The sequence below is a fragment of the Symphalangus syndactylus genome, chromosome X (genome assembly GCF_028878055.3).
Source record: "Symphalangus syndactylus isolate Jambi chromosome X, NHGRI_mSymSyn1-v2.1_pri, whole genome shotgun sequence".
In the NCBI taxonomy this organism is placed as follows: Eukaryota; Metazoa; Chordata; class Mammalia; order Primates; family Hylobatidae; genus Symphalangus; species Symphalangus syndactylus.
In genome coordinates, this window is record NC_072447.2 from 125,316,833 (window position 1) to 125,342,199 (window position 25,367).

A 25,367-nucleotide genomic window follows, 5' to 3' on the forward strand; every position below is an offset into this window, starting at 1 on the left:
TGAAATAAGCCATTCATCCTATGTTTCAGCTGAAATACTGTAGAGAAGGAAAGGTGCCTATAGCAGCCCAAATTTGAAAAAAGGTTGTATCTGATGACTTTCCCTTGGACTTTCAGAAGTGACAGATCATTGGGAAAAATAAGAAAACCCATCCAAACTTCTGCAACCTGAAAATACTGTTTGAAATGTGTAATACTGAAATGTATATGAATCACAGGGCTTGGTTGAACCAAAGCTTTTCTGGATTGAGAAGGAATTTGGAAATCATGTAGTCCAATGGCTTCCATTTCCTTACTTGTGAAATAGAAGAAAGAAGTGGACCACGTCTAATTTATCTTTGTCACTTTAACAACACCTGACATAATGTCCGGCACAGCTGGGGTTCAATACATGTCTGTGGAATTGTTTTATACTGAGAATTATGAGTGGCCTGTTCAAGAGTACACAGCTAGTAATGGAGGAGAAGACTGTATTAGAACCCTCCTCTGATATCTGCTACCTGTGCTTCTTGCAATTTACAACAGGAAGGGCCAATTATTATTATTTTGTTGTTGTTGAGATGGGGTCTTACTATGTTTCCCAGGCTGGTCTTGAACTCCTAAGCTTGAGTAATCCTCCTACCTCAGCCTCCCGAGTAGCTGGGATTACAGGCATATGCCACCATGCCTAGCTAGGACAGGGACTATTTTGAAAGTCACATTTTGAACCCCTGGAACGTTAACCTATACAAAAGCCTCCTCTAGATGGATGTTAAGGTGAACCTTAGTCATGCCCTTTGAAACCGCATGGTAACAGAATTTGGAGTATTTACTTCTTGGCACTCCTCTTAACCTTTGTTTGTTTTCAAAATGGAAAAGCCACATGACTCTCCAGTTCATAGCTGTGAAACTCAATTTATTTTTTTCAGGGATACATGGTTTAAAAAATTTTAAATATAAGCAAATTCATCCAGAGAGGACAATGTCCTCATATTTCCATTTTCTAGGAGTTTAGTCTACAAAAATATAATTCTTCATTTTAGCCATAATTAATTACATGGAGAGTATGACCTATTTCACCTACGGGACTACAAAGAAAGCACAGAAAGCAGGCCAAGTTATAACAAAGCATCCTTCCCAGCATATTGCAAGCAGCAAGTGACATTTAAGGGAACAGCCACACAGCTCAAACAGTGCATTCTCACAGGTTAATATTATTGGAATTATTAACTTCTGAATTGCTTCTAGAAGGATCTACTCTGCACATGACAGGACTCCTGTGGTTAATTGGAAAAAAAAAAAAAGCCCGTAAATTACTGAGCAGCACACATAATTAAGGAGTAGAGCAGGAAAGGAAAAGGGTTGAGGTGTTTTTGAATGTGCGGTCACCACAGAGAAAAATTAAACAATATAATAAGGTGACCAAAACCCAGGTGTGCCAGTCTTTGTCTGCCCCAATCCCAGTCAGCTGCAGTTCTGAGAATTTTCCACCAATAATAGTATTAGAAGTGCCCAGTCCTTGAGCCAATTCTGACAAAAACAGCCAGAAGGTCATTAATAACAGTTAGAGCCTTAGGTGCTAGGCATTGTTCAATACTCTTGAACAAATTATTTTAATTTTTAAAATAGCCCTATGAGGTAAGGATTATTAACCATTTTATAGGGGTAAACTGACACACAAAGATGTTAAATAACTTGCTCACATGTCTTAGCTAAGACAATTCTGCGATATGTCCCCCAAATTTCAGTGGCTTAACAGAATAGTTATGTCTTGCACACAAAATTTTACACAGTCTGTAAATGGCAAAGTACCTTGCTCAGCGTCACTTGCTTTATAATTAAAATTGAATTTTCCAAGTCACCACTATTTATTTTTTACACAATGAATTACTTTTGTTTCTGTGCTCATCCATATTTCAGCATTTAGTAGTCCTAAACAGAAAGTGGAGAAATACAACAATTTGCCAGGAAGTCAAGCCCACCAACAATGATCTGCTGTGCACACCAAGTTATTTGTTAACCCCCTGCTGAGGATCTCGTGAAGCAACAGCACCGAAACCAAAGTATGTGCCAAATTTAAAGTTCTTTTTGTTCCAGTTGTCAGATTCCAGACTAGGCCACAATGGACTGCAAGGATGACCAAAAGAAAGTCCTGTTTAATACTTATCCAATTTTTAGAAGCAAAAGCAATTACAGAAAAAGAAAATAATTCAGAGGGATCATGTGTGCTTACACATATCTTCATGTGGCCTTTTTCCAGGTTTAACCACCAAGGACTCTGACAGCTGAGAGTTCTGAATAAACTTGGTGACTGTTATTTTCACCTTATCAAAACCTGAGCTAAAAAAACCCATCAGCTGATGATGACAGCAGAGGGTGGTAGAGCTGAGGACTCAATATGCATTTCTTAGGCTGATGGAGAGTGAATAAATGCAGTTCCAAAACGTAACCAGAGCAGTCAGAGAGTCTTTCCAACCTTACCTGATGGCTTCTGGTCAAAGCAAGGAAGTGTCATGGAAAGCATTGTGTAGTGATGGTACAAAAAGGAACTTGAGGAAGAGAGAGAAAAAAGCAGCACCTCTCCATAAAGGTGGGGAAGAAAAGATATGGGGAAAGCACTAAATTACTCATTGAAGGCCGGCCTCAGAGAGGATCAGAGGGGTTACAATCTGTGCTTTGGCCAAGAGTGGAAGTGAAGGAATGTAGGGACAGGACATATAGCTTGGAGGGGGCATCATTGAAGACTTAAAGGAAGAAGGCAGGGATGCATCTAAAGCACCCCACACACCCACCATTAGTCCCACAGGCTGTGACCTGAAACCTTCACATCTAATGTAATCTAACAAGGCCCCAGGCTAGAGGGCTATTGCAGGGAAGGTGAGAAGCAGGGGTGAGGGCTAGCAAGAAAAGGCAGAGATCTCGGGCCATGTAATTAGCAACAACGTGATTGTGTAATATGTATTTTCACAGTTGAGTTAGATGTGTCCCGCTAGTTATGACGGGAACAACTTAAATATATTGTATTCATTCCAGAAGTTCAAGTACATGGACAGTGGTTACACTTGACAAGATGATTTGTTATAGCACAACTTACATATTTGAAATGGACAAAAATTCAGTGTCACTTACAGTACCTTAAGGTAAATTTCCTTTGAATAGGAATTCCCTTTCTAGTACTTTGAGGTCTACAAGACGTATCTAGAAAATTTACTACTGTGGTAAATGAAGACTTCCTTAATTGAATGGTGGGGGGAAGGAGGAAGGTCTGTGTTCTTTTATTTTTGATTAAGTGCTGTAACACTGACCTTCAGTTGGCTGAAGGAGTTTCATATTTTCTTTAGACATCATTAGGTGTCAAAGCTCTTGCAGGAAAGCTTTAATACAACATGAATTTTGCCATTTTGATAGCATTGATATGGCGCTTGGGTCCACTACTCCATATATATAACTCAATTATGAAAAGAACAAAATAATAGCATTTGCAGCAACCTCGATGGAATTGGAGACCATTATTCTAAGTGAAGTGACTCAGGAATGGAAAATCAAATATCGTATGTTGTCACTCATAAGTGGGAGCTAAACTATGAGGATCAAAGGCAAAAGAATAATACAATGGACTTTGCGGACTTCGAGGAAAGGGTGGGAGTGAGGTGAGGGATAAAAGATTACATACTGGGTACAGTGTACACTGCTCAGGTGATGGGTGCACCAAAATCTCAGAAATCACCACCAAAGAACTTATTCATGTAACCAAACATCACCTGTTTGGCGAAAAGCTATTGAAATTAAAAAAAAAAAAGAACTATTGACTCCATTCATATTAAATTTTGTTACAAATTTTACAAAAGGGAATGATTTAGGTCCATATTTTATTTTAAGGCTGTATATTTGGTTTTCATAAACATTCTGAGCCCGTGGTGGCTGCCATCTTGTATTGCGGTCCTAACTCACCATTATTATCGCAAAACAGATACAGACATGTGCTGCATAATGAGGCGTCAGTCAATGACAGATGGCATATATCACAGTGATCCCATAGGATTATGATAGGGCTTAAAAATTCTTATTGCCTAGTGATGTCAGTCATAGTTGTCTTAAAGTTGTAGCACAATGCATTACTCACAAGTGGTGATGATGGTGTTAACAAACCTACTATGCTGCCAGTTGTATAAAAATAGGACACATATTATACAAGTATGTATAGTACATAATATTCATACTTGATAATGATGATAAATAATTATGTTACTGGTTTATGTATTTACTATATTTTGTTTTTTTTTCAGACAGTCTTGCTCTGTCGCCCAGGCTAGAGTGCAGTGGTTCAATCTCTGCTCACTGAAAAGTTTGAACCTGTTCACCTCCCAGGTTCAAATGATTCTCCTGCCTCAGCCTCCTGAGTAGCTGGGACTACAGGTATTAACTACCACGCCCAGCTAATTTTTGCACTTTTGGTAGAGATGGGGTTTTTCCACGTTGCCTAGGCTAGTCTCGAACTCCTGACCTCAAATGATCTGCCTGCCTTGGCTTCCTAAAGTGCTGGGATTACAGGCGTGAGCCACAGTGCCCAGCCTGCATTTACTATAATTTTAAACATTATTTTAGAGTGTACTCCTTCTACTTATTTAAAAAAAAAAAAATTAACTGTAAAACAGCCTCAGCCAGGTCCCTCAGGAGTTATTCCAGAAGAAGACATTGCTGTCATAGGAGATGACAGCTCCATGTGTGTTATGGCCCTTGAAGACCTTCCAGTGGGACAAGATGTGGAGGTGGAAGACAATAATACTGATGATCCTGACTCTGTGCAGGCCTTGGCTAATGTGTGTTTATGTCTTACTTTTTAACAAAACTTTTAGGAAGTTGAAAAAAAAACTAAAAATAGAAAAAGCTTATAAAATAAAATTAATGAAAGAAAGTATTTTGTACAGGTGTATAATGTGTTTGTATTTTAGTTAATTGTTAATATAAAAGAGTTAAAAAGTGTATAGGCTGGGCACAGCGGCTCACACCTCTTATCCCAGCACTTTGGGAAGCTGAGGCAGGCGAATGGCTTGAGTTCAGGAGTTTGAGACCAGCCTGGGAAACATAGTGAAACCTTGTCTCTACAAAAAAATTAAAAATTAGCTGGTCATAGTGGTTTGGGACTGTAGTTCCAGCTACTCCTGTGGGTGAGGTGGGAGGATCACTTGAACCTGGGAAGTAGAGGCTGCTGTAAGCCACGATCACACTATTGCACTCCAGCCTGGATGACAGAGTAAAACCTTGTCTCAAAAAAATGTTTATAAGGGAAAAAAGTTACAATTAACCTAAGATCGAAGGAAGAAAAATATTATTTTATAGATTTAGTGTAGCCTAAGTATACAGTGTAGGCCGTCACAAATTCACTAACCACTCAACGACTTACCTAGAGTAGCTACCTATCTTGCAAGCCCTGTTATACAGTAAGTGCTCTGTACAGGTGTACTTTTCAAAATCTTTTATCGCATATTTTTGCTGTACCTTTTCTATGTTTAGATGTTTTTAAACACACAAACACTTACTATTGAGTTATAATTGCCTACCATATTCAGAACAGTAGCATGTTGTACTCTTTTTTAGCCTAGGAGCAACTGGCTATATTATATAGTCTAGGTGTGGAGTAGGCTATACCATCTAGGTTGTAAAATATACTCTACGATGTTTGCACAGCAACCAAATTGCCTGAGGACAGATATCTCAGAACATATCCCCATCATTAAGTGGTATATGACTGTACTTTAACAGTACATATTTTGCCAAATATGGGCACAATATGTACTGTTATTTTATATACAGTACGTATACAGTATATATAGTATATATTTATACACAGTATATATTTTATAGTTTAATATAAGGATGAATATATTACCTCTATGGTTGTGCTAATTATGAGGTAGCAAATGTGTTTAAATTGGTAATATAACTATATACAGACTTAACTATTAGTTTTGGAATAATAAATAAGATGTGCCATAATAATAATAGAATTCTAAACATGCCAGTCATATCAAAGTGCTTTACATATGCTCTCACTTAACTCTTACAGCTTCCTCCCTTGAGGTAGTACCATTAATACTGCCACTTCAAAAATGTTGTGAATATATTTCTCTCTGTAAATAATTTATTTGTAATATGTTATTGCAAAATGTAATGAATTATGAAAATGCACTGAAGGCATATATAGCATAGTGACTTATTATAAGTCAAACTCCTGTGTACCCAACCCGTTAGGAAACAGAATCATATCACCAACCCCATAAATCCTTCCAATTTTGCTGTCCATTCAAAAACTTCTTCCCTCTCCCTCTAAAATAAAACGTATCTTACTTTTATAGTAGCAGCTTCCTTATATTTAGAGTTATCAATTTTTATGAAACATTTTTATAAATTTTATTTAATCAATATGTTTTTCCTCTAAACTTTGCTCTTATTAAAACTTATTTGGTGGAGAATCTGAAGAATATACTGTATACTCGTGATGTAATTAAGCACATTTTTCTGTCTTTAGTCTTTTCTGCAAATTGGAGGCTGGACCTGAAGTCTACCTCAGGTTAGACTCAGTTTTGATCTTTTTAGTAAAGCTGTAGGTGGTGGTGTGTTTTTTGATCACAAAGAACATGATATTTGCTTCTCTATTTGTGATGTTGCAGCTACTAATGTGGACTGTCTAGACTGAGTAATTCATTACAATTGAAAATGGCAAAAGTTCTTATTCTGCTACCACTTGTTTACTTATAAATAGATGCATCACTTCATCTCCTAATTCATTATGGAGGGGTAAAATTCATATAGAAGTGGCAGGATAAATGCTTCATCTTTTCCTTTATGTACCTATTTCAACATAAAATAAGGGTGAAGCTCCAAAGTTGAACAAGTCACTTATCTTTGAATATAAATATGTACTCATGGATTTAACGTATTTAATCATTTTAATTCATTGTAATGTTTTTTTCGAATTTTCAGTTGTGACTTCTTAAGTTATGTAATTTTAATCATTTTATGTGTACAATTCAATTCAGTGGCATTAATTATATTCACAATGTTGCATAACCGTCATCACTACCCACATCCTAGTTTATGTGTGCTTTTGTCTTGATAGTATATTGGATTGCGTCAAATGCCTTTTGTGCACCAAGGAGAAGATCATGTGTTGTTTTTCTTTTGTTCTATGAATGTAGTATATTACATTGATTGATTTACTTATGTTGAACTACCCTTGTATTCCTGGGTTAAATCCCATTTGGTAATGGTGTATAATCCTTTAAACATGTTGTTGGAATCCGTTTGTTAGTATTTTCTTGAGAATTTTTGCATTTAACTTCATAAGAAATATTTGTCTGTAAATTTATTTTGTTCTGATATCTTTTTCTGGCTTTGGAATCAAGGCAAGGCTAACCTCATATAATGAGTTAGGAAGTGGTTTCTGCTGTATATTTTGCAAGAGTTTGAGAAGAATTTGTGTTATTTGTTTTTTAAATTTTTCATAGGTTTTTAATTACTGATTCAATATATATATTGTTAAAGACCTGTTGAGTTTTTCTGCTTTTTATTGAGTCAGTTTAGGTAAGTTCTTCGTTTCTAAGTTTTCTATTTCATCTAGTCTACCTAATTTTTGGTGTACAATTGTTCATATTATTCTCTAATAATTATTTTATTTTGTATAGTTGGTAATATATCTAATTTTAGTTATATATGCTATTGCTGATATATTAAAAATGATTCTAAAGACCCAATAAATGAGGAGATATACTTTATTCATTAACTCAAAGACTAATTGTGATGAAAATGTAAACTCTCCTCCAAATAAATCTATAGAGTCAAATTAATGTCAATCAAAATCCCTACAGGATCTCTGTTCAAAAATTTAAAAAATACTAACCCTACAATTCATATGAAAAGGCAAACGTACTAGAATAGCCAAAACATTTTGAACAATGCATAATTTCAAAACTTTCTCTAAAGCTGAAGTAATCAAAACAGTGCAGCATTGATTAAAAAAAAAGATAAAGGGAACAGAACAGAGAGATCAGCATTAGACCCACAGAGACATGACCATTTGATTTCTGACAAAGGTGCAAAGGCAATTAAATGGAGAAATAATAATATTTTAAAGAAAATATGCTGAAACCATTAGACATTTCCATTCAAAAAAAGAAAAAGGGAACTTTAACATAATCTCATGCCTTATGCAAAATTAAAATTGGACTATAGCCCTAATAGTAAAATAGAAAACGATAAATCTTATGGAAGAAAACACAGGAATAAATGTATTTGAAGTTTTGGTTTGGCCGCATATTTTTTTTAGTAGGGCACCAAAATGATAAGTACAGAAAGGCTGCTGAATAAAATATAGAATACTCTGTTAAATTTGAATTTCACATAAATTATTTAAAATAGTATAAGTGTTCTCAAAAACATGTATTTTTCTTTGTTAAATTTGGTAACCCTCAAGATAGAAAACAGGCCAATGATTGCTAGGATCTGGGAGTGGGGGATGGGGATAGAATACAAATGGATATGAGGGAATTTAAAGGATAAAATAAAGTTCTATTTCTTGATTGTGGTGGGTACTATATAACTGAAGGTGTTTGACAAAGCTGGCATAACTAAATGCCAAAAAGGATACATTTTACTATGTTTAAAGTATACCTTAAATTTGAAAATTAAAGAAATAATAGTAAAATGGTAATTGTATAATTTAGGCAGATATACAATTGTGCACTGCAAAATTCGTTAATTTTTTCTGAATACTGGAATTCTTTCATAATACAATAGTGAGGATGAAGTTAAAGAAGGTCGTAAAGCAAACAAATAAAACAGAAAATAAAAACAGTTCTACAGGTTAGGGAAGTTATCTACTATGTCAAGAAACAGCTATTCTAGGGAGATAGCAAATGATTTATATTTGTTGTGGCCATATTTGTCCTTAAAGTTCTTGGTGTAGCTGTTTCCAATAAGGTTGTGTGAGGCTAAAAAGGTCCCAGCAACATGTTCTCCAACTTATAAAATACCAAAACTCACATCTTCTTATTATTGGAGTTATTAGTGGTTTTTCCAAGATCAGAATAATTCTTGTGATCCCACACTGTTTTTTTCAGGGCAAAGGTTTGAGTAGATGAAAGCTCCAATTTTTTGGTAAGGCCAACTTTACTTATTTCAAAGATAAATTTCTTGTTATTTGTGCCATCTATAAAGCATATTTGCCTAATTTCCACAGCAGATTTGTGAGTACTTTAGTTAATGTGTTCTGTTTTGGGGCAACAACATAGAATGGTCAAAGGTAATGGTTTGAAAATACACTTTTTTGTTAAAATGTGTATCTTCTTATGCCATTATTTTAAGAAAGGAGTAAAAATCAGGTAGGTATATCTGGAAGAGTAACCCAATTTTATTTGCTTGAATATATTAGGATGTTTTATGTATATTCAAATACAAAATTTTACTAGTTTATGTCTACATACAGACCTATTTTTCTATTAATTTATCCAGAACAAAAGTTGACATTTTTCTTCCTATTCTTAAGCATTGTTTCCTTAGATCCAGAGAATTTCACTTCTGATATTTAGTTATTCATTTCAAATGGTTTTGTTCCCCCTTTAGGACAACTAAACTTTGCAGTTTCAATTTCCATTTTCCATGCTTATTTACTGATTTATACTTTGTTTTGTTTTATACTCATTCTTAATTTTGAAGAATGCAGGGTAAAGACACAATAATAGATTTTCTTCATATCACACATTCATGTCAGTTTTTGTGTTTTTGGATTTCTGTTCTTCTTAACCATTGGTACATTTGCATCTCCTTGTATTGTTTTTGTTACCTATATCTTTCTGTTTCTCTGTTTTTTTATTATACTTAAACATTATTTTAAAGAGACAGGGTCTCAGTATGTCGTCCAGGCTGGAGTGCAGTGGCTATTCACAAGCACAATCATAGGACACTACAGCCTCAAACTCCTGGGCTCAGGTGATCCTTCTGCCTCAATTTCCTAAGTAGCCAGAACTACAGGTACATGCCATCATGCCTGGCTCATTAAATATTTTCTCTTTGATGCCATAAGCTTGAGCCTAAAAGACTGTTTCTTCTTAAAATTGTACTGAAGAATCAAAGCGTAGAGAGTCTTTAGCACTTTTCCATGGGCTCCTTGTAAATGTTTTCTCTTTTCTCTCCTTGGACCTACTTAGTGGCCACTGGGAGAAGACTGCCAGATAGTCTGAATCATAAATACCAATAAATAAAACTTAAACTCTCTTCTAAAAGAGCAAATACCTGGCTCAGAAGCAGTTATTACGATTGAGAGATAGGTATACCACTTCATAGAACCATTTCACAATATTTTCTCATTTTTAAAGTAGTGAAAATAAACAAGCTGATGCACACGAAAGAAAAAAACACGGCATCTCTATCCTTGGACTTTAAACTGGGAGAAAGATTTGCGCGGTTGTTTCCTAACTCAACTTCTGAAGTAACAGATACATTTACATTGTGCGGCTCTGCAATTTTCTACCACTTATTTTCTGACACTGGGATAGGAAGAACACAAACATAAAAATGAAAAATTGTATCTACAAGTCTTCACTACTACCTGTGCTCTTCGCATTTCTTATTTGATGTACATCATTATAGTTGTGGAAACCACAACGCCAAGGAGAGGTACTAGGTGTGTGGCCTGTGCATCATATTTTGCCTTACTCAAGATTGGTACTTGAGTAGTAGAGGACTAGATATAAATATCCTAACTGACCTTGGATATTTGTTTCAGTGCCTATTGCCTGACTCAAAGCACCTTATCAACTTTAAGCCTGAGTCTGCTGTTTCAAGTAGAAACCCATGTTTCAGCCACTGGTTGTTAATCTTTGTTCAACTCCTTGGATCTTTTATTTAGTAGACCTTCCTTCCAAATTCTGATATTCATTTTCAGTGTTTTTTCATTATTATGAATTTTTTTTTACTTTTTCTGTATATTCATAGATAATTTAATAAGAAAGTAGGAAAGAATAAGGTATAAGCTTGGTTACACATACATCATTTTAAAGTGCTTTCCTGAATGTTCTCAAATGTGGGCTTGAACTTTCTGACCCTTGGCTTACGTGTCATTTCTATCATACCCTCTTATTTATCTTTTGCTGTTATCTATCTATCTATCTATCTATCTATCTATCTATCTATCAATCTATCTGTCTATGTATCCATTTATCTTTAAATTTTTATTCTGGTAGAATACATATAACATAAAATCTACCATTTTACCTGTTTTCAAGTGTACAATTTGGTGATATTCAGAACAGTCACATTGTTGTGTGTGACTGTCACCACTATCCATCTCCAGAATTGTCATTACCCCAAACTGAAAATCTGTATCCATTAAATAATTCTGTATTCCCCACTACCAACAATTGCTGGTAACCACTATTCTCCTTTGTGTCTCTGTGAATTGAATATTCTAGGAAACTCGTGTAAGTGGAATTATACAATATTTGTCTTTTTGTGCCTGCCTAATTTCATTTAACATAATGTGTTGAAGGTTTACCCATATTGTAGTGTATATTATATTTTTTAGACAAAATAATATTATATTGTATGTATATATCACATTTAAAAAATCTATTCATCCATCAATAGACATTCAGGCTGTTTCCAGATTTTGGCTATTGTGAATAATGCTGCTATGAACATTGGTGTATAAATATTTGTTCAAGTCCCTGCTTTTAAATCTTTTGTATATATACCTAAATGTAGAGTCACTGGATCATAAGATAATTCTATGCTTAATTTTTTGAGGAACCACCATAATGTTTCCCACAGTAGCTGCACAATTGCACATTCCCACCAACAAGAGTTTCAGTTTTTCCACATCCTGTCAATATTTGTCTTTTTCTGTTTTGTTTTGGGTAATAACCACTCTAATGGGTATGAACTTGTATTACATTTTGGTTTTGATTTGCATTTTATTAATAATTAGTGTTCTTGGGCATCTTTTCATGTCCTTATTGGCCAGTCGAATATCTTCTTTGGAGAAATGTCTATTCAAATAATTTGTCCATTTTTAAACAGAGAATTGTCATTGTTGTTGTTGAGTTGTAGTGTATTCTGATGAAGGAATCCCTTTAGTATTTCTTTTAGAGTCTTTCTAGTGGTATGAAGTTACTTCAAGCTTTTAAAATCAGGGAAAGTCTTCATTTCTCTTTTGTTTTTGAAGGATAGTTTTGACAGTTGTAGAATTCTTGGTTGACGGTTGTTTTTTGGGGCTTCCACAGTTTTACATGAGAAATATGGTGCTTATCATGTCGGTAATCACTTGTATGTGATGTTTCACTTCTCTCCTGCTGTATTTATGATTCTCTGTTTATCTCTGTCTTCCACTAGTTTGATTATAATATGGTAATGTGGGTCTCTTTGAGTTCATGCTACTTGAAGTTTATTTACCTTAGCTTTATAGATTCATATCTTTCATGAAATTTGGGAAGTTTTAGCCACTATTTATTCATAATATTATTTCTTCCTGTCTTTCTCTCTTCTCCTTTTGGAACTTCTAAACTGTATATGTTACCCCACTCGATGGTGTTCCACAGGACTCTTTAAGCTTGGTTCACATTACTTTGTTCTTTTATCTTTCTCCTTGGAGTCAATAATTTGAATTGTACTATCTTCAAGTTCACTTATTCTTTCTTCTGTCTGCTCCAGTTTGCTGTTGAACCACTCTCATGAAACTTTTAGTTTTTACAATTTTCAGCTCCAGAATTTGTTTTTTTTCATAATTTCTATCCCTTTATTATATTTTCACTTTGTTTATATATTGTTTCCCCTATTTTCTTTAGTTCCTTGCCTATGTTTCCTTTAGCTCTTTGAATATATTTAAGATGGTTGTTTTAAAGCAATGTTCTAGTAAGTTCAATGTCTAGACTTCCTCAGGTATAGTTTTTTATTTTATTTCTTTAAATAGGCCATACTTCGCTGTTTGTATAACTTTGGTTTTTTTTTTTTTGGGGGGGTGGGGGTTAAACACTGAACATTTGAATATTATAATGTGGTAACTCTGGAAATCAGATTATCCCCCTTCCCCAGGGTTTACTGTTTTGTTTTGTTGTTGTTGTGGAAGGCTAGTAGTCTTTTTGTTTAGTGACTTTCCTATTTTGTAAATTCTATATTCATTGCTATGTGTAAGTAACTTCCTTAGGTATGTGTTTCCTTAATATTTGACAGATAGTTCCTTGAATTCCAAGAGCTAAAAAGATCCAAAGAACAAGAAACAGACTAAAAAGACTCACTTCTGTTAGTCTTTGTAGATTTGCTTTATACAAAAGCACTCCTTCCATATTTAACCATGATTGAACTGGCCTTAAGGATCAGTCTTAGTTGGTAGCATAGCATCATCTCAGGTCTTTTCTCAGCATGCATGTGGCTTTCTAAATTTCCCTGTATATATGGGTCTTTTATATATATATGTTTTTTAATTTTAAATTTTTCTTTATAGATTTAGTGGAGACAAGAGTGGTTTAGTTATATGGATATATTCCCTAATGGTGAAGTCTGGGCTTTTACTGTAACCATTACCCAACTAGTGTACATTGTATCCATTAAGTAACTTATCAACCCTCATTTTTCTTCCCATCCTCCCACTCTTCCAAGTCTCCCATGTCTATTATTCCACTTTCTATACATGTGTATACACATTATTTAGCTCCCACTCATAAATGAGAACATGCAGTACTTGCCTTTCTGTTCCAGAGTTATTTCACATAAAATAATGACCTTTAGTTCCATCCATGTTGCTGCAAAAGACATATCACTCTTTTTTATGGTTGAGTAGTATTTCATTATATATACATATCACATTGTCTTTATCCAATCATTAATTAATGATCACTTACTTAGATCGGTTCTATATTTTTACTATCGTGAATAGTGCTGCAATAAACATACAATGGTGCATATATTTAATATATAATGATTTTCTTTCTTTTGAGTAGATATCCAGTAGTGGGATTATTGTTTGGAAGGAGTGCTTCTGTACAAAGTAAATCTACAAAGATGAAGAGAAGTGGGTCTTTTTAGTAGTGAGATCAAATGGTGGTTCAATTTTTAGTTCTTTGAGAAATTTCCATACTGTTTTCCATAGAGTTTATACTAATTTACATTCCCAACAGTGGAGTATAAAGGTTCCCTTTCCTCTGTATCCTCACCAACATCTGTTATTTTTTGGGTTTTCAATAATAGTCATTCTGAATGGTAGAAGGTGGTATTTCATTGTGGTTTTAATTTACACTTCTCTGATGAATAGTGATGTTGAGCACTATTTCATATGCTTCTTGGCCATTTGTATTTCTTCTTATGAAAAATGTCTGTTCATATCCTTTGCCCACTTTTTAATGGGGTTACTTGGATGTTTTTGTTGTTGTTGTTGAGATATTTTGAGTTCCCTGTAGATTCTGGGTATTAGTGCTTTGACGGGTGCATGGTTTGCAAATATTTTCTCTAATTCTGCAGCTTGTCTGTTCACTCTGTTGATGATTTCCTTTGCTGTGCAGAAGCTTTTTAGTTTAATTAAGTCACATTTGCCTATTTTTGTTTTGTTCCATTTGCTTTTGAAGTCTTAATCATGAATTTTTTGCCAAAGTTAATGTCCAGAAGGGTATTACCTAGGTTTTCTTCTAATATTTTTATAGTTCCAGATATTATATTTAAGTCTTTAATCTACCTTGAGTTCATTTTTGTATATGGTAAAAGATAGGGGGCTCAGTTTCATTTTTCTGAATGTGTCAATCCAATTTTCCTGGCATCATTTGTTGAATGGGGTGTCTTTTCCTCAGTGTATGTTTTTGTAGACTTTGTCAAATATCAGTTAGCTGTAGGTATGTGGCTTTATTTCTGGGTTGTCTATTCTGTTCCATAGATTTATGTGTCCATTTTTATGTCAGTGCCACATCATTTTGGTTACTATAGCCTTATAGTATAATTTGAAGTCAGGTAATGCGATGCCTTCAGCTTTGTTCCTTTTGCTTAGGATTGTTTTGGCTATTCGAGCTCTTTTTTGATTCCATATAAATTTCAGAATTGTTTTCCTAATTCTTTGAAAAATGTTGTTGCTATTTTGATAGCAATCACATTGAATCTATAGATTTTTGGGGGGCAATATGGTCTTTTTAATGATACTGATTCTTCTGATTACACGAGTCCTTTTAAATGTACTGATTCCCCAAAAGTCTCTCCTCTTTTGGGTGGAATATACTTAGGTAGACTATTGTATGTTTTTTCCATAATATTTAGCTCCAGATTTCTCCTGGATATTCCAGCTTGCAGAATGTTTTTGCAAAGCCTGTCATTTTTTCAGCCTGACCTCTAAGTTAAGGGAAACAGGTATGATTACCTTGTGTCTATTCCTCAAGTATTCTCCAGGAAGGTTAGAACAGGCATATGCAATAACTTGCGAATGAAGTCTGTTCTGCTCCCTTTACATCCTGAAATCAGTCTCGCACACTGGGAATGCAGGCTTCCTTCTTCAAGATTATCACCATACTAGAGAGAGCATACCAAGGGCTACTAAAAATGCCACAAAGTTTTGTGTTATGAAATTGCCCTTTTCTTGATTCACTGTTTTCTTAGTTGTTCTAAATCTTTGACTGTTTCCAGAGTTCTGACAAGGTTAGATCTGATAAATTCTACTTTTTAAAGCTTTAAAAAACATTTTTCTGTGGGGGAACAAGAGCTTGGAGTTGCCAATAATGACATTTTGCTGTCATAATGCCCCTACTGTAATCCTTTTTGAGTCTCACTTTCCCATACTTGTTCAATAAATTTGGCTTCAAATTAGTCTATGAGTTCTTTTAACACGACCCTAATAGTTCTTGGTAGCATACTCACTATTTTATATGATAATATGTGCCTGACCTGGAATCAGCCAATTATTTAAAATGCTTTTCTTTTGATGGAACATGGTGTTTCAAGTCCACAATGTGAATGTTAGAGTGCTTATTGCTTCTTGTTTAACGTTTCTAGTGTTTTCCATGGATAGAGCTGGAGGAGATAGTTAGATATGTAGCTAGACAGAGATAATACCTCATGAGTTCATATGTATACTTTCAATTCCAATTCAGGGCGACATCATTTTTACTTAACATCATCTATATCATATCTTTATCTACTTTCTTCTATTCCCAACCGGTTTCAGCTGCTATTCTCAGTTCAAGTCAGCTGTATTTCTAGTGAACGTTTTTTTTTTCTATGTGTTCTTAGGTTAATCAAATGCCCTGTTGTTTCCTTTTGCTTTATTCTGCACAATTCTTGATATCATGCTGTTCTTACCATGTTGGTATCAATCGTGCTCATATGCTTGTATTTTGGGATTGTGGTAATATCTTGTTACCTACTTTCTTGCAAGTGTTACGCATGAGTTTTAAATTTGATATCTAGCTGTTATGTTTATTTCTGAGAATTTAGAGATTCAAAACCTGTGCTGCTGTTGTCATCATGTTCCCAAATCCCTTCCTGTAATTATCATTTTGTGTTTAAGCAAATTGACACACAGAGAGATTAAATGACTTGTTCAGTGTTACAGAGTAATTATCAAGGCCAGGATTCAAGCCCTAACAATTTAACTAGAGATATAAGTTTAACTTCTACTCTGCTGCCTCATCAACAAAGTACATCTTTATAATCACCTAGGAGGAGGACTCTTTTTCATCTTTCTTGTGTCTATGAGTTCATACAAAGGGGATTTTGTTTCTCTTTGATTGAGGAAGGGAGTTACGGAGAGGCGTCTAGGGGAGAATATTTCCAGTTTATCTCTCCATTCCTACACTCTCAAGGATTGTGTTTTATCCAAAAAACAAAATAAATGTGTAGAAAAAACAAGGCAAGCTTGTCTAAAGCTCTTTGGTCTCTCTCTCTTCTTTTTTCTGTCTTGGACTGTCAGTCCTGGTGGCTTCCTCCTGTAAGCCCAGCTACTATTTTGTCATTTTTCTAATTTATTCACCTGAACCAATAAAGGATGTCTACCTTTTACTAGAAGCCAGTTATCTCAAAAACTGGTTTGTAGTGAGGGAGTAGGAGGCCAAATTTTAGCTTTAGAAACAAATCTAGTTTTTAAATCTAGACTTATCACAGATAAAGCTGATTATTTATAACCCCATTTAGCTTGTGCCCTTACTCAGTCCAGCAAAGGGATAAATATTTGTCATGTGAAACATCACCATTACCAAATACAGCATCATAGAGTCTTAGTTGTTGAGAGGAAGTCTTACTCTTGCCTTATCTAACCAGTTGTTTGATAATCCATAGCCAGCACACCATATACAGAGGGCCAAGTGTTCAAAATTGCCTCTTTTGAACACTTGTAATTACATGATTCTCTTAAGTAAAAGTGGCTGGTTTTACCTTTTCAAGTATTTCTTCATTTTCTTATTCTTAATAGGCATAGAAACAGTACAGTGTAATGGTTAAGAGCCGGAACATTGTATCAGACACATTTATAGCCTTGGGACCTTGGATGAGCTACCTCTAGATTCTGTTAACCTCATGTCCTTATCATTAAAATGGGGCTAATTGTAGCTTTCTAATAATGTTCTCATGAGATTTAAATTACATCATATATGGAAATCCCATAGCAGCTCCCAAAGTAAGGGATGAAAAATATTTGTTTCCCTCTGTTTTCTTACTTGACACTTTCACTTGGTTGGCTTATTTCATATATAAAACCCCATATGTTAGGCATTAATCTTTCTAAGGACCAGCATCATTACCTAGGAGTGTGTGGCTATGACATGCTGCCTTACTCTTTAAGAAGACACTAATCTTCAATAGAAGAAACTGTATCTGTGGAACAGTAAAAAGGCCAGATACTGTTCAAGATATGTAACACAAAAAGGAAGCTGGTAGGGGAGGAACAAGCTGGAATAAGGCCAAAATTTAGAAGCAAGTTCAGACAAAAGAGTAGTGTAGACTTCATTGCCAAAAGGAGTGATGGAAGTGCCATGGACCTAGAGGCAGAATCAGCAACAGCTCCAGGTTCAGGCTAGATCAGAACACAAGTAGAGCAAGAACAGAGAAATATCAAATTACCCAGAGCAACCGGGGGACCTGCTGCATTAAGAGGCACCTGGATATCTCACCTGCAAATTGAGTACCTCAACTGTAAATCCCTCAGAAGCTCCAGGAAAACGCAGAGGTTGTTTTGTGGTTGTATACTCATTTTCCTTCTCATTGTGGCCATGGGACTTACCATCAAGCATCAAAGCAGAGAAGAGGAAAGACATCTTGTAAAGTAAGAAACAACAGGACAGAAATGTGGAGGGCCTAGACCTAACAGAATGTTCACTGTTACCCTATTGCTTGGTTCCCAGGTGGAAGGAAAAGAAAGTTTTATAGATGTATATTTCTCGAAACAAGTAGGGCATCACTAAAATCTTAGAAATCTTTGTTAAATGGAAATTTCCATCACAACCATTCAAGATATGGTTACTGTGACACAAGAGCTAGGCTACACTTTTGGTGAAGGGCAGCAATAACATATGGGGTCTATGGGCTACTTTAATACAATCATAGTAGGCTGTGGTGTTTCAGTCTGTAATTGTAAACGTTTGCACAGGTCAGGCTTTCATATAGTCCAAGTAGGTAGTTCCATACATAGTGAGCTTGGAAGTACCCTGGTACCAACAGATTCCTTTTCCATCTGCTTGCTGAAAACAAAATTATTTAGCTAGTGATAAAGCATCTTGTTCCTTAAGAAGAGAAATGCTATGAAACAAACAACAGATAAGAAAGGGAGAAAAGGAGAATAAGAGAGGATAAATTCAGAAAGCCCAGGGTGTGGGTATTAAATGATGGACCAGAGATTGAGTGTTATAATTCAGTCGAAAGAAGGAGGAGGCCTAAGGGGTGTACACACACACAGCCTTTATCTTTTGTCCTTGACTTGAACCTATCTGTTATTTTTCCATTTGTATGGCAAGGCAGAGTCCATTGCCTGTCAATAACCTAGTATTGGGCACCTGCTGAGCCAAGACCTGTAGTACAAATGTTCTCCAACCGTCAAACAGAAGGTATTTACTCTTGCAGACAAACAGCCTGGCATACAACTTATGTTTCAACAGTTTAACTGATATTTAGATTTCCAGGCCAGTCTTCCAGAGCCCATTTGCTTGCTAAGCAGTAAAACTAATAGCATAAGCTTGAGAGCTGAAATCCGAAGCCAGTGGACAATTTAGAGAGGAAGAGAGGAAGTCCAGGAAGAAGAAAATGTAGGCAAAAGAGTACAGAATATGGAGAAGAAAAGATGATTGAAAGGGAAGAGTCAGAAGTCATTGCCAGAGCCCATAAGTCTCCTGCCTATATAAACTCTGGCCTCTCATTCTTTTCAGTCTATTCTCTACCTTCTTTCTGGAGTGATAGAAGAAAGTTATAAATAAAACCATGATGCTCTACTGCTTATAAGTTGTATCATTGGAATAAAAATCTAGAGCTTGCAAAATCCAATGTGATTTGGATTCTACTTACATACTTAATGTGATGATTCTTTCACTCTTCCTAAGAAATCTGGTTTTCTTTCAGATCCTTGAAGATGCCAAATTCCTACCTATAGTAGTCTTATTCTAAACAAGCAAGAATAGGGATTGGAGAAAGTGATATTCATATAAACTGCTATCCGCCCTTCAGGTCTTAGCTTAAATGTCTTTAATCAATATTGTTTTTTACTGATAACTCACCCTTAAGCTCCCAATCTTGATCAGTATTTCTTATTATACACTCTTAGAATATCCTTTATTTTCCTGTGTGGTGCTAATCAGAATTATATAGTTTTGTGACTATTCTTCTATTTCCTGTTTTTCCTACTAATCTGTAGCCAGCACTAAAACAGTAACGGCACTGATTATTCACTGTTGTATTCTCAGCACCTAACCTAGTGCCTGGCTCAAAACTATATTGAATAAATGAATGCATGCATGAAGAAATACATGGTCCAAATAAGAGGTTTTTTTAACTTCATATATTCTGTGTATGAGTCATGAAGTTTCTAGTAAAACTTTAAAATAGGTACTAGAAGCCTGTCATGCTCCAAATAATCCTCTCTCCCAATATCCTAAAGTGCCCTTATGCTACTTGAAACCTCCTAAGTTTTTCCTCCTTTCAATTCAGCCGTACTAAGTGCTCAATATTCTGAAGTTTTTCTAGCATTTCATTGTTTCTTCCACTTACTGAGATCACATGTTCCCTTAAAAACTCCACATTACAATTTTTTTTAATTATACTTTAAGTTCTGGGGTACATGTGCAGGTTTGTTCAGAGGTATACACGTGCCATGGTGGTTTGCTGCACCCATCAACCCGTCACCTACATTAGGTATTTCTCCTAATGCTATGTCTCCCCTAGCCCCCCACTCCTGAACAGGCCCATGTGTGTGATGTTCCCCTCCCTGTGTCCATGTGCTCTCATTGTTCAGCTCCCACTTTTGAGTGAGAACGTGTGGTGTTTGGTTTTCTGTTCTTGTATTAGTTTGCTGAGAATGATGGTTTCCAGCTTCATCCATGTCCCTGCAAAGGACATGAACTCATCCTTTTTTATGGCTGCATAGTATTCCATGGTGTATATGTGCCACATTTTCTTTATCCAGTCTATCATTCGTGAGCATTTGGTTTGGCTCCAAGTCTTTGCTATTGTGAATAGTGCCACAATAAACATACGTGTGCATGTATCTTTATAGTAGAATGATTTATCATCCTTTGGGTATATACCCAGTAATGGGATGGCTGGGTCAAATGGTAGTTCTGGTTCTAGATCCTTGAGGAATCACCACACTGCCTTCACCAATGGTTGAACTAATTTACACTCCCACCAACAGTGTAAAAATGTTTCTATTTCTCTGTATCCTCTCCAGCATCTGTTGTTTCCTGACTTTTTAATGATCGCTATTCTAACTGGTGTGAGATGGTATCTCATTGTGGTTTTGATTTGCATTTCTTTAATGACCAGTGATGATGAGCTTTTTGTCATACGTTTTTTGGCTGCATAAATGTCTTCTTTTGAGAAGTGTCTGTTTATATCCTTCACCCACTTTTTGATGGGGTTGTTTTTTTTTTTCTTGTAAATTTGTTTAGGTTCTTTGTAGATTCTGGGTTTTAGCCCTTTGTCAGGTGGATAGATTGCAAAAATTTTCTCCCATTCTGTAGGTTGCATGTTCACTCTGAGAGTTTCTTTTGCTGTGCAGAAGCTCTTTAGTTTAATTAGATCCCATTTGTCAATTTTGGCTTTTGTTGCCATTACTTTTGGTGTTTTGGTCATGAAGTCTTTGCCCATGCCTATATCCTGAATGGTATTGGCTAGGTTTTCTTCTGGGGTTTTTATGGTTTTAGGTCTTACATTTAAGCCTTTAATCCATCTTGAGTTAATTTTTGTATAAGGTGCAAGGGAGGGGTCTAGTTTCAGTTTTCTGTATATATCTAGCCAGTTTTCCCAACACCCTTTATTAAATAGAGAATCCTTTCCCCATTGCTTGTTTTTGTCAGGTTTGTCAAAAACCAGATGATTATAGATAAAAACTCCACATTACATTTTATGGGGCATCTTCTTTTTGGGTGCTTCAGTGAAGATGGAGAGAGAGCAACAGGAGGGTGGAGGGGAACAGAAGGCACCTGATGAACATTTGTTTATATTGGTTAATGTGTGTTCATTTGTAGACTCCAAGAAAGTTATTGCTGTAGACCACGAATTGACATTTTTTTTTGTAAATAGCCAGATAGTAAACATGTTCAATTTTTTGGATATGCATTCTTAGTTAAGCTACTAAATTCTGCTGTTGCAATGGAAAAGCAGCTACAGTTAATATACAAGGTGATAGGTGTGGCTGTGTTGCAATAAAATGTTAGTTACAAAAACAAACAGCAGGCTGGTTTTGTCCCAAAAGCCATAGTTTATCCACTCCTGCATGTAGAGAGCTATTGACCAGAGCAGGGGCTTTGCCTCATCACCTCGTGCCTGATTTAGACATGCCTCAGATGTGAGGGTATCCCCTGAGGAATAATTCCTTAGTGGCAAGGTCAGATGGAACACAGGACACTGAGAACACAGCTATCCAACCTTTTTTTCATCTCTGACACAAACCTTATAAATGAGTAGTGTATGAGTGGAGGAGTGGTCAATCTATTGTACCATTTCAAACCCTGACCTTTCTACAGCAAGCGCAATTACAGGTAAAGTCACTACTCGATTAATATATCAAGGGATCTGATCTTTTGTATCTTATTTTTATGTATGTGAATTGGATTTCTAGAGAACTGAACAGTACTTGAAATCCTTCAGACATATCACAAGCTTGGGAACAAATATATGCAACTTACTGCTGTGGGTTTTTTCCCTTTAAGAATCAAAGAGAGGAAAAAATATGGAGTTGGTTAGTTATGTAGGAGCTCTGTGAGACAACAAAGGCCATGCTAGGGAATACTACAGAAAATGAACCAGTTCAGATGATGTTGGTGAGTTAATCTAGGGCTGTGTGGCATAAATTTACATAATTGAGTCAGAATATTACCTTGGGCTCTGAGCCAGATGTTGCCCCTTCCAAACAGGCACTGGATGCTGCAGGAGATATCCCTTTGCCAAATGGCATTATCCATGAACAAAACCCTCTCTACTCCCCTTTGCTGGGTATTGGAGTATCTTCTCATGGACTGTTAGGAGCAAAACCAATACAATAGATTTAAAGTATGAACACAACTTCCTAATTGGGCATTTACATCCTAGTTGAATGAAGGTCTAGGAGCATCCTGACTTTGCATACCAAAATCGAGCTAACATATTTATGATACTCTTCTGTTTGAATATGTCGTAAAGCTTTAAAAAGTAGACTCTGGAATCACACAGCCTAAGTTCAAATCCTGGTTGCTCACTTACTATGAGACCTTGAACATATTACTTAAGCCCTCCGGATCTTGGTTTCTAAAACTTTAAAATTAGTTAAGTTGAAATAATACATGGGAAGTGCTTAGTTCACTACCTGGCACACAGCTTTCAAGATGGTAGTTATTCATATTATTGTTTTACTTTTTACCTTCCTGAGCTATTGCCAGTGTTAAGGTGAGAGTGTGTGGAATAGTATGAAGAAAGTGGTCTTGAAATCAGACAAATCGAAGTTTAAATACTGTTTCAAAAATTCATTAGCTGTGTGACTATGGGCAGGTTATATACATTAGCTTATTTATCAATACATCATTCTGTTTTCTCTTTTATAAAACAGGAATAATGTTATGAATATATTATGAATAGAAATAATAATAAATAGGAGGATCCAATCTAACTAAATGTTAATTCTTGCCTTAAATCTTGCTGGACCTTGAAATAACTTATTTTTAAAATTTTAAAATATTTGTATTTTAATAGCTTTTGGGGTACAAGTGTTTTCTTTGTTGTCGCATGAATGAATTATGGGGTGGTGAATTCTGAGATTTTAGTGAACCCATCACTGAGAAGTGTACATTGTACCTAACAGGTAGTAGTTTTTCATAGTCCCACTCCTACCCTCCTCCTTCTGGGTCTCTAAAGTCCATTATATCATTCTTACGCCTTTGTGTTCTGATAGCTTAGCTCCAATTTAAAAGTGAGAACATACGGTTTTAGATTTTCACTCCTGTTACTTCATCTAGAATAACAGCTTTCAACTCCATCCAAGTTGCTGCAAGATACGTGATTTTGTTCCTTTTTATGGCTGAGTAGTATTCCATGGTGTATATATACCACATTTTCTTTATCTACATATTAGTTTATGGGCAGTTTGGTTCCACGTTGTTACAATGATGAACTGTGCTGCTATAGACACACATGTACAAATGTCTTCTGCGTATAATGACTTCTTTTCCTTTGGGTAGATACCCAGTAGTGGGATTTCTAGATTGAACAGTAGAACTACTTTTACCTCTTTAAGAAATATCCATACTGTTTTTTGTAGAAGTTGTACTAATTTACGTTCTATCCGGCAGCATAAAACATTCCCTTTCCACCACATTCCCAACAACATCTATTATTTTTCTATTTTTTGATTATGGGCATTCTTGCAGGAGTAATGTGGTATCCCACTGTGGTTTTGATTTGCATTTCCCCGATCATTACTAATGATGAGCATTTTTTCTTATGTTTTTTGGCCATTTGCATATCTTCTTTTGAGGATTGTCTATTCATGGCTTTTGTCCACTTTTTTCTTAATTGCTTTTTAAAATTTTTCTTTTTTATTTCAATAGGTTTTTGTGGGACAGGTGGTGTTTGTTTACATGGATAAGTTCTTTAGTGGTGATCTCTGAGATTTTGATGCATCCATCACCTAAGCAGAGTGCACTGTACCCAATAAGTAGTCTTTTATCCTTCACTCCCCTCCCACCCTTCCCCCGAATCCCCAGAGTTCATTGTAACATTCTTATGCTTTTGCATCCTCGTAGCTTAGCTTCTGCTTATGAGTGAGAACATACAGTGTTTAGTTTTCCATTCCTGGGTTACTTCACTAGAATAATGGTCTCCAATTCCATCCAGGTTGCTGCTACTGCCATTATTTCACTCCATTTTATGGCTGAATAGTATTTCATGGTATATATATATACATATATACATATATACACACATATATACATATATATATATCACATTATTTTTATCCACTTGTTGATTGATTGGCATTTGGGCTGGTTTCATATTGTTGCAATTGTGAATTGTGCTGCCACAAACATGCGTGTGCAAGTGTCTTTTTCATATAAAGATTTATTTTCCTCTGGGTAGATACCTAGTAGTGGAATTGCTGAATCAAATGATAGATCTACTTTTAGTTCTTTAAGGAATTTCCACACTATTTTCCATTGTGGGTGTACTAGTTTACATTTCCACCAACAGTGTAAAAGTGTTTCTTTGTCACCCTATCCATGCCAACATTATTATTATTATTATTATTATTATTATTTTTAAGATGGCCATTCTTGCAGGAGTAAGGTGATATCTCACTGAGGTTTTGATTTGTATTTCACTGATCATTAGTGATGCTGAGCATTGTTTTAATATGTTTGTTGGCCATTTGTGTATCTTCTTTTGAGAATTGTCTATTCATGTCCTTAGCCCACTTTTCAATGGGATTGTTTATGTTTTTCTTGCTGATTTGTTTGAGTTCCTTGTAGATCCTGGATATTAGTTATTTGTTGGTTGCATAGTTTGCAAAGATTTTCTCCTACTCTGTGGGTTGTCTGTTAACTCTGTTGATTATTTCTTTTGCTGTGCAGAAGCTTTTTAGTTTAATTAAATTCTATCTATTTATCTTTGTTTCTGTTGCAATTGCTTTTGGGGTCTTGGTCATGAAGTATTTGCCTAAGACAATGTCTACAAAGGTTTTTCTGATGTTATCTTCTA

At 35.5% G+C, this 25,367-nt stretch overlaps 1 protein-coding gene across 1 annotated transcript; it reads right to left on the bottom strand.

The window, feature by feature from the left end:
- Nucleotides 1–3,263: 3,263 nt before the first annotated feature.
- LOC129475388 (ubiquitin-conjugating enzyme E2 variant 1) lies at nucleotides 3,264–11,337 on the bottom strand. The gene is given in 4 exon segments (XM_055267459.1): nucleotides 3,264–3,420; nucleotides 3,778–3,920; nucleotides 10,097–10,212; nucleotides 11,250–11,337. Coding segments are annotated over 4 exon segments (504 nt in total).
- Between the last annotated feature and the right edge of the window lie 14,030 nt (nucleotides 11,338–25,367).